This window comes from Rhinatrema bivittatum, chromosome 3, assembly GCF_901001135.1.
Source record: "Rhinatrema bivittatum chromosome 3, aRhiBiv1.1, whole genome shotgun sequence".
Taxonomy (NCBI): Eukaryota; Metazoa; Chordata; class Amphibia; order Gymnophiona; family Rhinatrematidae; genus Rhinatrema; species Rhinatrema bivittatum.
Window position 1 is genome coordinate 136,226,543 of NC_042617.1, and position 12,189 is coordinate 136,238,731.

Genomic DNA, 12,189 nt, shown 5'->3' on the forward strand with positions numbered 1-12,189 from the left:
AATGAGCATTTATTTTTAATGAAACACTGAAGTCAAATTTGTTTTCATTTGGCATGCAAAAAGATCCCTCACTTTTTACAATGAACCACCCAGAATCTAGCACGGGTAGTGTGTGAATAGCCCCAGAAAATTCAGATCAGATTTGTAAACTAGAAATCACAAGTTGAAAGGAATTTATTTATGCAGTTTATAACCCCAAGCATGGGCAGAATGCCAAAATTACATAATCCTTTTATTGTGTGAAGTGTTTCCAGGTTGCAATGAGTTATATTCTAGAAAACAAAATTGAATTGTTATAGAAAATTGTAATTTACTTTGCTAATTGAGACACAGCATAAATTCAAAATTTATCAGTGCCAGATTCTTAATCAAATTGCTAGAAATATAGGGAAAATGTTTTAATGTGGCTATCATATAGTATCAGTAGAGTCGGTAACACAAACGTTTTCATATTCATTCTATATTATTCAAGGTAAAAGTAAAAGATTCCAAACACTCGTATATGTACATGTAGAAAATACTTTAGTTCTAAAAATAATGGGCCAGATTTTAGTAGCTATGCGCGGGCGTAGATTTATGCGTGCAACCCAATGCGCAAAAATCTACGCCCGATTTTATAACATGCGCATGCAGCCGCGCGCATGTTATAAAATCTGGGGTCGGCGCGCGAAAGAGGGTGCACGCTTGTGCAACTGTTACGCGCCGAGCCCTAGGGGAGCCCCGATGGCTTTCCCTATTCCCTTCCGTCCCCCTCCCTTCCCCTACGTAACCCATCCCCAGCCTTACCTAACCCCCCCCCCCCCTCTATCCTTTGTTGTTCAAGTTGCGCCTGCCTCTGGCCTCGCCCCGCCCTGCCCCGGACCGCCCACACCCCGCCCCTTTTTTCAAGCCCCGGGACATATGCGCATCCTGGGACTTGCGCGCGTCGTGTCGGGCCTATCCAGCTGGATTTACGCGCGCAGGGCTTTTAAAATCTGCCCCAATGTCTTCAGCACTGCAGATATCGTTTTTCACAAATGATATGTACAGCCCACCTGTACATAGTGTCTATTGTTAATTTATTTTCTTCAAATGTTCCTATCAAATTTCTCTCTTTCCCTATCCTTCCTACTGCTGTCCTCTCTCCTCTTTCATTGCTGCTCCCCCTTCCCCATCCCTGTTTATTGTATTTTCACTCTCTTGTTATTTTTGTTACAATGTAAACCGGCATGATCTTCCCACGAATCAATCAATCAATCAATCAATCAATAAATAAATAATTCATTTTTTACTTTCTACTTATGTAACGGGAAGGGCCTCAAACTCGGGACTGACTTTAAGAGAAGGAAAATCCTATATTATTTACTTCTTTTCGTTCCAAGATACCCAGCAACCCCCTACCCCCAATGTGGCTCCCCCCCCCCCCCCCCCAAACACACACACATTCCTCAGACTCTTCTGAGACATTTTCAAATAGAAAAATTAGAGGGGCCACTGCCAGTCTCCCCCTCCCAGGGTGAGGCAACCTCTAAAATGTATTTCCCCTCTCCCTCTCATGTCCCCATCCCAACCCTCCCACCCACCTGGACCCTTATGAAACCCCTTTCTGCATAAGATCGTGGTACCCTGGGATCCCAGAGCTTCCAACATTGCTCTGACAGAGCTCAGAGGGATTTGAGTAAGTGGAGTGGGGACTCAGCTTGGCATGGTACATTTTTTCAACATTTAGGCCTAGAGCTGCAGAAACAGCTGTAATGGCTGGAGGAGAATCAGCAGAAGTTCCCTAAGCACAGAAGTAGCTGCAGGAAAAAAAAAAAAGGCTCAGTCATACCCACTTTTCTGATCAGATAAAGTCTGAAAATTTAGTTCCTGATTTTTCTTTTGTTTCATAAATAGGCCAATATTCAGTAGGCTGTTTAGTGGAGAAGTTATCCAAGTAAAGACGGATAACTTGTCCTGTATATTCAGCGGAACAAATGTCCCGCTGAATATACCTGCTTAAAGTATTCCAGCTACATGTAGCTGAATAACTTTTAAACCTAACTGGCTATGTTTGAATATAGCTGGTTAGGTTCTAAAGCTATCTGGATAACTTTAAGCAAGTATATTCATTGGGACATTTATCCCACATGAGGCTGGATATACCCGATATTTGGCTAGGGTAGCTGGATAATCCCTGGAATGCCCAGAAATGCCCCTTTTTTATTCGGCTAAATTTAGCCAGGTAAGCCATTTAGACTGATAACTATTATGTTATCTGTCTAAATGGCTTTTGAATAAGGACCTCAAAATGTATGCTGTCAGTTTTTTTCTTTGATCTGTTTTGTGTGGTGTTGTATATACTAGAAGAAATATAAATGCTGACTACATGTCATGGAGGTATGTATGCTGTGTCAAGGACAAGTATAAGTAAGATATCTGTTTAGCAGGTTGTATGATGGCAATGTGCACACAGGGGTAAATTTTTAAAGTTATGTGCGGGCATAGATTTGTTCGCGCAACCCAGCGCGAATAAATCTACGCCCAGTTTTATAACATGCATGCGCTGCCGCACGCATGTTATAAAATCCAGGTTTGGCGCGCACAGGGGGGTGCACAATTGTGCAACCTGCGCACGCCAAGCCAAGCAGCCTGCCTCCGTTCCCTCCGAGGCCCCCCACCTTCCCTTCCCTTCCCCTACCTAACCCACCCCTAGCCCTAACTAAATTCCCCACCACCTTTGTTAAGAAAGTTACGCCTGCCCAAGGCAGGCGTAACTTGCTTGCCATTCCCCGGCCCAGGGGCTGGTTTGGAGGCCTCGGCCACACCCCCGGAACGCCCCCGGGCCGGCACCACACCCACAGCCCCCGCCCCTGGAACACCCCCCAAATGCCACGCCACCCCCATCGTGCCCCTGATACGCCCCTGACATGCCCCCAAGCAAAGACCTGGGACTTAAGCTCATCCCGGGGCTTTGCGCGCTGGCGGCCTATGCAACATAGGCGCACCGGCTCGCAAGTCCCCTGTGCGCGTAAATCCGGCTGGATTTACGCGCACAGGGCTTTTAAAATCTGCCTCTAACTGTGTGTAGCAATGCTAATTAGTGTTATGAGTAGCCTGAATGTTTAAGCTGTATTTTCTATTATAATTGAGCAGTATGCTACAACTTTGTGCCTTCTGATATCCTACAGTGCTGCAGAATCTATATTTGTTGGGAAAGATGAGAGGAAATCTGATGAGCCGATAAACTAACCAGGTAATTTTACCTGGTTATCTTTAGCTGGTTATTTAGTCAAAACTGGCTAATTTTTGGACTAAATATCTGGTTAAATCTTGCCTGACAAAATTTGTCTGACTAGATTTAAAGCTGCCATTTGAGTGTCCAGACTTGAGCAGTAAAACTGAACCAGTTAGCACTCAAACTAACTGGCTAAATGAAAACCCACCCCATGAAAGCCTCTAGCCCAGGGGTCGGGAACCCATGGCTCGCGAGCCAGATATGGCTCTTTTGAGGGCTGCATCTGGCTCGCAGACAGTCGCCACACTTTCCCGCTGACCCAGCTGCTCCCCGGTCCTCCTCCGCCCGGGCTTAAAATGCTGTCAGCCCGGGCGGAACGCGGCAGGACAGCTGGAGTCAGCGGCACCGGCGTGCTCGCTTCTTCACCCCCCCCCCCCCCCCGGGGCCCGGAAGAGGAAGCGGAGAGTGGGGGAGGGGGAGAGAGAGAGTTCTCTCTCCCCCTCCCCCACCCCGGGAACTCGCGGCGGCAGCAGCCTCCTCCCAACGCTAACCTCTTCATTTTCAGCCCTCGCGGAGGCGGAGTCCCATCGGCCGCGGTTGAACCTCTTCATTTTCCTCCGAGCCGCGCTGCAGTCTTCTTTTCTTCGGGCCGATGCCGAGCGCACTAGCGTGGCCTCTTCTTGCCGCGCAGGCACCCGATACTCTCCGCTTCCTCTTCCGGGCCCCGGGGGGGGGGGCTGTGTGGGTGTGTGTGTGAGTGAGTGAGTGAGTGAGTGAGTGAGAGATGCATCTCCACTTCCTCTTGTGTGTGTGTGTGAGAGATGCATGTATGTGAATGATTGAGAGCCTGTACATGTGAAAGAGAGTATGTCTGTGATTGAGAGCCTGCCTGTGAGAGAGAGAGAGAGAGCATGAATGTAAGTTTACCATTGGGAACCTGTATGTGTAAGTTTGTGATTGAAAACCTGTTTGTGTGAAAGAGTATGTGTGTATGATTGAGATCCTTTGTGTGTGAGAGAAATCATGTGTATGTATGATTAAGAGCCTGTGTGTATAAGTAAGAGACAGATCATGTGTGTCTGTGTGTGATTGAGAGCTGGTTTAGGTGATGGAGCATGTGAGTATGTGATTGAGAGCCTGTGTGTAACTGAGAGAGATAGACCATGTGTGTCTGTGTGTGATTGAGAGCTGATTTAGGTGAGGGAGCATGTGAGTATGTGATTGAGAGCCTGTGTGTAAATGAGAGAAAGAGAGGATATGTTTGTAAGCATGTGAATGAGAGTCTGTGTGTGAGAGAAAAAGACAGCATGTATTTATGTGATTGAAAGCCTGTGTGTGTGTGTAAGCGTGAAAAGATAGCATGTGTGTAAATGTGTAATTAAGAGCCTATATAAGTGAGAGAGAAAAAACATGGGTATATGTCAGTACTGAGAGCATGTGTGTATAGGTGTGTCATTGAGAGCCAGTGTGAGAGAGAGCGCTGGTATGTGACTGAGAGAGGAGAAAGTTCCAAGCAAACCACCCCACCTCCTAATTCAGAACAATCTCAGGACACCTGATATCAAATGTTCCCAGGTATGCAGAGCAAAAAAATTTTTGTATCCTTATTTTTCATTACTGGGTCTTTGTGTCTGCTATTTTGAAATATTTTGTTGGTATCTGGAAATGTTTTATATGAGTTTTTAATTATTGGATATTCCACTCATCAGCTGTTTCGAAATATGTTCTTTTTGTTAGTACAGTTTTACTGCTGATGATTTATATTTCTTGATTTGTTTTATAAGGATGGGTGATGTTTCTTTTTTCCTTTGTTACACTGCATACAGAGACTCTGGCTTGTTGCAGTTTCCAATTCAGTTTTCTCTGCATGCTTCTTGTTATGCGTTTTGGTCTCTTTATTCTATGTTAGGTGAGGGACAGCACGTGATTCAGGTGAGGTTTTCTGCTGGCGTGTAGTTTCTGTGTAGGACTCTATAGCAGCCTGACTTGGTCCGTTTTCCTAATAGGAGATGTATTGGTGTCTTAAGGCCTGGTGTAATATTTTCAGAGACTTATTGTACTTTAAAAGTGTGACCTTACATAAAATGCACACATTTATTTGTATTTAGTTTTAAACATATTGTATGGCTCTCATGGAATTACATTTTAAAATATGTGGCGTTTATGGCTCTCTCAGCCAAAAAGGTTCCTGACCCCTGCTCTAGCCCTACTCCTTTTCTGATTAGCTAAATTTGCACATCTTGCAGTTTTATACACACAAATTAAACCAGTTGGAGGAGGGATTTTTAACTAGATAGATTTATTAATCTAACTGCAAAAGTTAAACAGCTAAATCGTTTGAAAATCTGTTCCTACATGTTTGAAAAAAAGGGCAGGATGGTAAAGATAATTGTTTGTAGGGTTATTTGATACAGTAAAAGCAGACAATTTGTTCCAGCTAGGTTTCTTAGATTTCTACAAGCATAAAAAAATACTAATAGTCCCAAAATTTGGATACATTTTAATAAGATACCTAACTAACAATCTATGAGCCTGATTTTAAAAAGCATTTACACACTTAACATTGGGTTTTAAACATGTAAATGTACTTTACCCATGTAAGTGGGCTTTAGAAAATTGCTACAATATATGCCGTTGAATTGTCCATAGGATATTTACGTGTAAGTACAATTTACCTACAAAAATGGCTTTTTGAAATTGCAACGATATATAGGGGGTAATTTTCAAAGGAGTTACGCGCATAAATGTAACTACTATTGTAGCAATTTTCAAAAGCCATTTACTCACGTAAAGTGCACTTATGCGAATAAATCCTTTGGACGATTCAATGGCATATATTGTAGCAATTTTCAAAAGCCCACTTACTCGAGTAAAGTGCATTTACATGCGTAAAACCCAGATTTACGCATGTAAATGCTTTTTAAAATCCGCCCCATAGTATATTACACTTACATGTATAACTCCTTTGAAAATTACCCTTTCAGGGGGTAATTTTCAAAGGAGTTACGCATGTAAATGTGACATACTATCGTAGCAATTTTCAAAAGCTATTTACTCGAGTAAAGTGCACTTACTTGAGTAAATCCTATGGACAATTCAATGGCATATATTGTAGCAATTTTGAAAAGCCCACTTACTTGAGTAAAGTGTATTTACTCGAGCAAAAACCAGTTTTGCTCGAGTAAATGCTTTTGAAAATCTGGCCCTCAGTGTTTACTTTTCAAACTACACAAACCCAGCCAATTTTCAAACATAATGGGGGTAATTTTCAAAAGGAGTTACATGCGTAAATGTAGCTACTATTGTAGCAATTTTCAAAAGCCATTTACTCAAGTAAAGTGCACTTATGTGAGTAAATCCTATAGACAAGTCAATGGCATATATTGTAGCAATTTTCAAAAACCCACTTACTCAAGTAAAGTGAATTTACTCCAGTAAACCTGGTTTTTACTCGAGTAAATGCTTTTTAAAATCTACCCCAGGGTGTCTATGAACATTGTGCTTGAATATCTTCTTGTTGTGCAGCTAAAATTGTGTGTGTACAGTATATGTGTGTGTAAAGTATATGCATTAGCAGTATGCATAGGGGCGGATTTTAAAACCCCTGCGCGCCGGCGTGCCTATTTTGCATAGGCCGCCGGCGCGCGTAAAGCCCCGGGACGAGCGTAAGTCCCGGGGCTTTCGAAACGGGGAGGGAGGGGGGCCTGTCCGTGGGCGTTCCCAAAACGACGCGGCGTTTCGGGGGTGTGCAGCGGCATTTCGGGGGCGGGCCAGGGGGCATGGCGCCGGCCCGGGGGTGTGGTCGAGGCCTCCGGACCACGCCCCCGGGACCGGAGGACGGAGCGGGGCTGCCGGCGACAGGCGTAACTTTGCCGACAAAGGTAAGGGGGGTTTAGATAGGGCCGGGGGAGTGGGTTAGGGAGGGGAAGGGAGGGGAAGGTGGTGGGAGGGCGAAGAAAAGTTCCCTCCAAGGCCGCTCCGAAATCAGAGCGGCCTCGGAGGGAACAGGCAGGCCGCGCTGGGCTCGGCGCACGCAGGTTGCACAAATGTGCACCCCCTTGCGCGCGCCGACCCCGGATTTTATAAGATACACGCGACTACGCGCGTATCTTATAAAATCTGGTGTACTTTTGTTCGCGCCAGTGGTGCGAACAAAAGTACCCGCGCGTGTAGTGTTTGAAAATCCGCCCCTTATTGTTTAGTGTCCAGCCATGTCCCCTGAAACACCTCTTTTTTTCTGCAGCTAAACATATGTGCATTATGAAAGTACACAATTTCATGCAACTGAAAATCCACTAATGTGAATTTAGCAAATTTACCTGCTCGCCTCTATCATACTTCCATAGATGACAACTAAGCCTTTGATAATTTACCACTTATAAGCTAAAACAAATTTTTTCATATTGGTTCTATATTGTTGGAGATAAAAGCAAATGATTATAAATAATGATATCAAGCCAGCCTCAAGCAGGAATAAATATATTTCGGTCAAGAGCTTTCTTGGCTATTCTTGAAAGCCTTTCCAGACACCATTCTTGAAAGCCTTTCCAGACACCAACTGAACCCACTCTCAACTTAAGCAACTAAGAACTCCCGTCAGGGTAATCAACAACCTTTGACAACTCAATAATGTTCTCTCTTTTTTAATGAGGCAGGTTTATTTACCTTGGTTTTATTTACCTTGGTCATTCTTTTGTTATCTCAGTGTTAATCTCTCTTTTGCCTTCTCTTCATTCCAAGTTGCATTTTATCCCTGTTTTATTGTAACTGCTACCTTATTCTTCTATCACATGTTAATGTTTTTAAGTTATTAAGTATTTATTCTGTTGTCACACCTTGTTATTTGTAAACCGGCATGATGCGACTCCCATCGCGAATGCCGGTATATAAGAAATTTAAATAAATAAATAAAATAAATAAAGAGCTGCTAGAAATGCATAAAAGACACATATATTTGGATGAACGGGTGGTTGTGGGCAGAGCAAAGTTTGATAATGAAGCATCTATGTTCAATCCACCTCCTGTGCTCTCCCCAGGTTTTTTATTCAGGCTCTGATGAATATTTTCTTTTGTTGCCAAATATAGCCCAACTATTTTCTTTTACAAAAATGTTGGTATTCCTTTGGCAGCATTCACCTACAAATGTTTAGTTCTCTTATGGTAAGTCAAGTCCTTTATGATTCATGGCCTGATTCCCTAAGCATTTTTCCTATAGACAAAGGAAAGTCTTAGTAAATCAATGGGTTATTTTCAAAATACATTTCATAATACTTATGATCTAAGATGAAACAGCCCAGTGTTTGCTATACTTGAACTTGCTTCCCAAGAGAGCTCTGTGCCCAGACTGTATTGGGGCTTTGCATCAGAGCAATGCTATCCTCCAGTGCAGGGGTGGCCAACTCTAGTCCTCAAGAGCCACAAACAGGTCTGGTTTTCAGAATATCCACAATGAATAGGCATGAGATACATTTGCATGCACTGCCTCAATTGTATGCAAATCTATCTTATGCATATGCTCTCGGGGACTGGAGTTCATCACCCTTGTTCTAATGTGTTCAGGTCTTATTGCTGACAAATGAGAAAGAAGAAAAAATGTCAACATTTCAGTTTAAATTACTAAAACTTATTCCCACAGCAGTAAACAAATTGTGGAATTTTGTTTTTAAGCAAGTCCATGAATTATGATACCTTTTTATTTGAAATATGGTTTGTATATAAGTAAATAATGTAATAAATGAGAAAACAATGCTGAAAAATATGAACATTTCAATTAAATCTGTTTTCCCATGTGTTTGCTTTTTTATTCCAAAAAAAAAAGATATAAATGAGTGTATTATAGGAAGCCATAATTGTAGGACAGATCAAGTATGCATCAATTTAAGAGGATCTTACAGCTGCCAGTGTCTTCAGGGATATCAGAAAAGAGGAGAGAATTGTATTGGTAAGTACTATAATTATTACCAATGTATGAACATAGTATTATCTTAATGTAGTTTAATTAATGTTCAGAAATTATAACATTATACAACACAAATATCCATCTCTACTTTTATCATCTCTTCATATAGGGGTAGATTTTCAAAAAGCGCGATTTGGCGTACTTTTGTTGGCGCATCAGGCGCAAACAAAAGTATGCTGGATTTTAGTAGATACGCGCGTAGCCGCGCATATCCGCTAAAATCCTGGATCGGTGCGCGCAAGGCTACCGATTCCGTATAGCCGGCGTGCGCCGAGCCGCGCAGCCTACCTCCGTTCCCTCCCCTCACCTTCCCCTCCCTTCCCCTACCTAACCCACCCCCCCGGCCCTGTCTAAACCCCCCCCTTACCTTTGTCGGGGGATTTACGCCTCCCGGAGGGAGACGTAAATCCCCGCGCGCCAGTGGGCCGCTAGCGCGCCGGGACGCGACCTGGGGGCGGGTCTGGAGGGTGCGGCCACGCCCTCGGACCGCCCCGGCCGTAACCACGCCCCCGGACCCGCCCCGAAAACGCCGCGCGAATCGGGCCCGCCCCCGACACGCCCCCCTCGGAAAACCCCGGGACTTACGCGAGTCCCGGGGCTCTGCGCGCGCCGGTAGGCCTATGTAAAATAGGCGCACCGGCGAGCAGGGCTCTTAAAATCCGTCCCATAGACACAGTTCATTTTAGAATATAGTTTAGTCAAATGATTAATATTCGACTGTCTCTTAAGTTTGCTCTAGTAACTGATTTTCAACATGGATCTATTGGCTAACTGAGAGGTTCCCAAACACTGTCTTCAGGCGCCATAGCATGAGATCTATTACATGCACTGGGGTAATTTTCAAAAGGAGTTACATGCGTAAATGTAGCTACTATTGTAGCAATTTTCAAAAGCCATTTACTCAAGTAAAGTGCACTTATGTGAGTAAATCCTATAGACAAGTCAATGGCATATATTGTAGCAATTTTCAAAAACCCACTTACTCAAGTAAAGTGAATTTACTCCAGTAAACCTGGTTTTACTCGAGTAAATGCTTTTTAAAATCAGGCCCACTGCCTGTTGTATATGCAAATAGATTTCATGCATATTCATAGTAGACATCCTGAAAATTCAACCGGGTTGCAGCCCTCAAGAACCAAGTTTTGACCCTGGTCTGAGGTAACTGGCTGTGCTTTAGTCAGTTATCGTAAGCTGATTTGGAATTTAGATTTAATTACTTGCCTTTCCAAATCCAAGTTCAAGATAAGTTACAAATTCAGGTACATTTGCTAGCTCCCTAACCAACGGGCCGATACAGTAAAGTCCGCGGGAGAGCGGACGAACACCTGCTCTCCCGGTGCGCGCACCGGCCCTTTGCCGGTGCGCGCGATTCTCTATTTAAATTAGGTGACACGGTAAAAACGGGGAAAAGGAGGCGCTAGGGACACTAGCGCATCCCTAGCGCCTCCTTTTTGACAGGAGAGGCGGCTGTCAGCGGGTTTGACAGCCGACGCTCAATTTTGCCGGCATCGGTTCTCGAGCCCGCTGACAGCCATGGGCTCGGAAACCGGACACCGGCAAAATTGAGCGTCCGGTTTTCGGCCCGACAGCCGCGGGCCGAATTCAAAATTTTTTTTTTTTTTTCGGGACCTCCGACTTAATATCGCTATGATATTAAGTCGGAGGGTGCACAGAAAAATAGTTTTTACTGCTTTTCTGTGCACTTTCCCGGCGCTAGGGAAAAAGGTCGGCGTTAATTTCTGAAAGTAAAATGTGCGGCTTGGCTGCACATTTTACTTTCTGTATCCCGCGCGCATACCTAATAGGGCCATCAACATGCATTTGCATGTTGAGGGCGCTATTAGGTGCCACGGGTTGGATGCGCGTTTTCCTCCCCTTACTGAATAAGGGGTAAGGGAAAACTCGCGTCCCAGAGCAGGCCTGTACTGTATCGGCCTGCAAGAGGGTTTATAATCTAAGATGTCTGTTTGCTAAACTTTTTCTCCCTTTTTGCATCTATGGGAAATGTGCTTACTAAATACTGTCCCACGTTTTGTACCTCAGGCAATGGAGAGTGTAGTAAATTGCCAAGGTCACAAGGAAGGTCAGTGGCAGAACTGAAATCTCAAACCTGGCTTCCCATTCTCAGCCTGCTGCTCTAACCACTAGGCTATTCCTCCTGCCTCGGCCTAATTTCAACACACAACATAGCCGGCTAGATTATGGCTAAAAAGAGGATTAAATTTAGTCAAATAAAACGAGGTCAGATAGATTTAGGGCTAACATTTGTGTGCTTGGCATTAACTGACTACCCATAGCCAAACTAAAGGTAAAAATCAGTGATATACCTTGACTCCAGGAATGCCTGCAAGACCGCCCACTTTTTAAGCAGACAAATCCAGTCACTTAGTCAGATGACTATATTTAGCTGCTTTATGGGATAAAATGTTCATCCCATGGTATCTAGCAGATAGTTCCTTAGCTAGCTGGCTAGATCCCGCTAAAAGTCAGCCTCCATCTCCAATACATACTGGACCAGCAGCAAGCAACTGCTCAAATGTGCACTGAGTACCCGCTATTTCAGCTTATAGAGCAGTTTACAAGTGTTAACAAGAAGAGGCTTTATGGTTTATATCTTGCCTGCAGAAGGTCTATGAATGCATATTGTACATTAGCATAGGAAAAGCATTATTTAGTGGGCACCATTGATTCTGATAGTGAAACAGGGAAAGAAGAACTTGAGAGGAAAAACAGAGTTCGCAGCACATGGGCAGTGAATGAAAGATGAGGCATCATTCCCTTCTTCTCTCAAAGATGGAAGACGGATGGTCAGAAAAGAATATTTTAAAGTACTTGAAAAAATGTCCAAGAAGTCACTCCTTTACCAATGTTTTCCTTGCACATTAGAGTCTCAAAAAATATTCATATAAAGGACAATTTTCAAAGCTATTTATGCAGCCAAAAAGCATTTTAGCCTTGCAAACTGGCTAGCTGAAATTTGATCATCCTCAGTGTGGTGAGAAGGAAGAAAGCATGCGGATGCATTGAGCGGATG

General features: G+C 43.8%; 1 protein-coding gene across 1 annotated transcript in view; it reads left to right on the plus strand.

Annotated features, from left to right (window-relative positions):
• Window positions 1-12,189, plus strand: part of EFEMP1 (EGF containing fibulin extracellular matrix protein 1) — a 272,874-nt gene that overhangs the window by 79,110 nt on the left and 181,575 nt on the right. Inside the window, exon 5 of the mRNA XM_029593741.1 lies at window positions 9,015-9,137. Within this exon, the coding sequence (XP_029449601.1) occupies window positions 9,015-9,137 (123 nt within the window). The remainder of the gene's footprint in view (window positions 1-9,014; window positions 9,138-12,189) is intronic.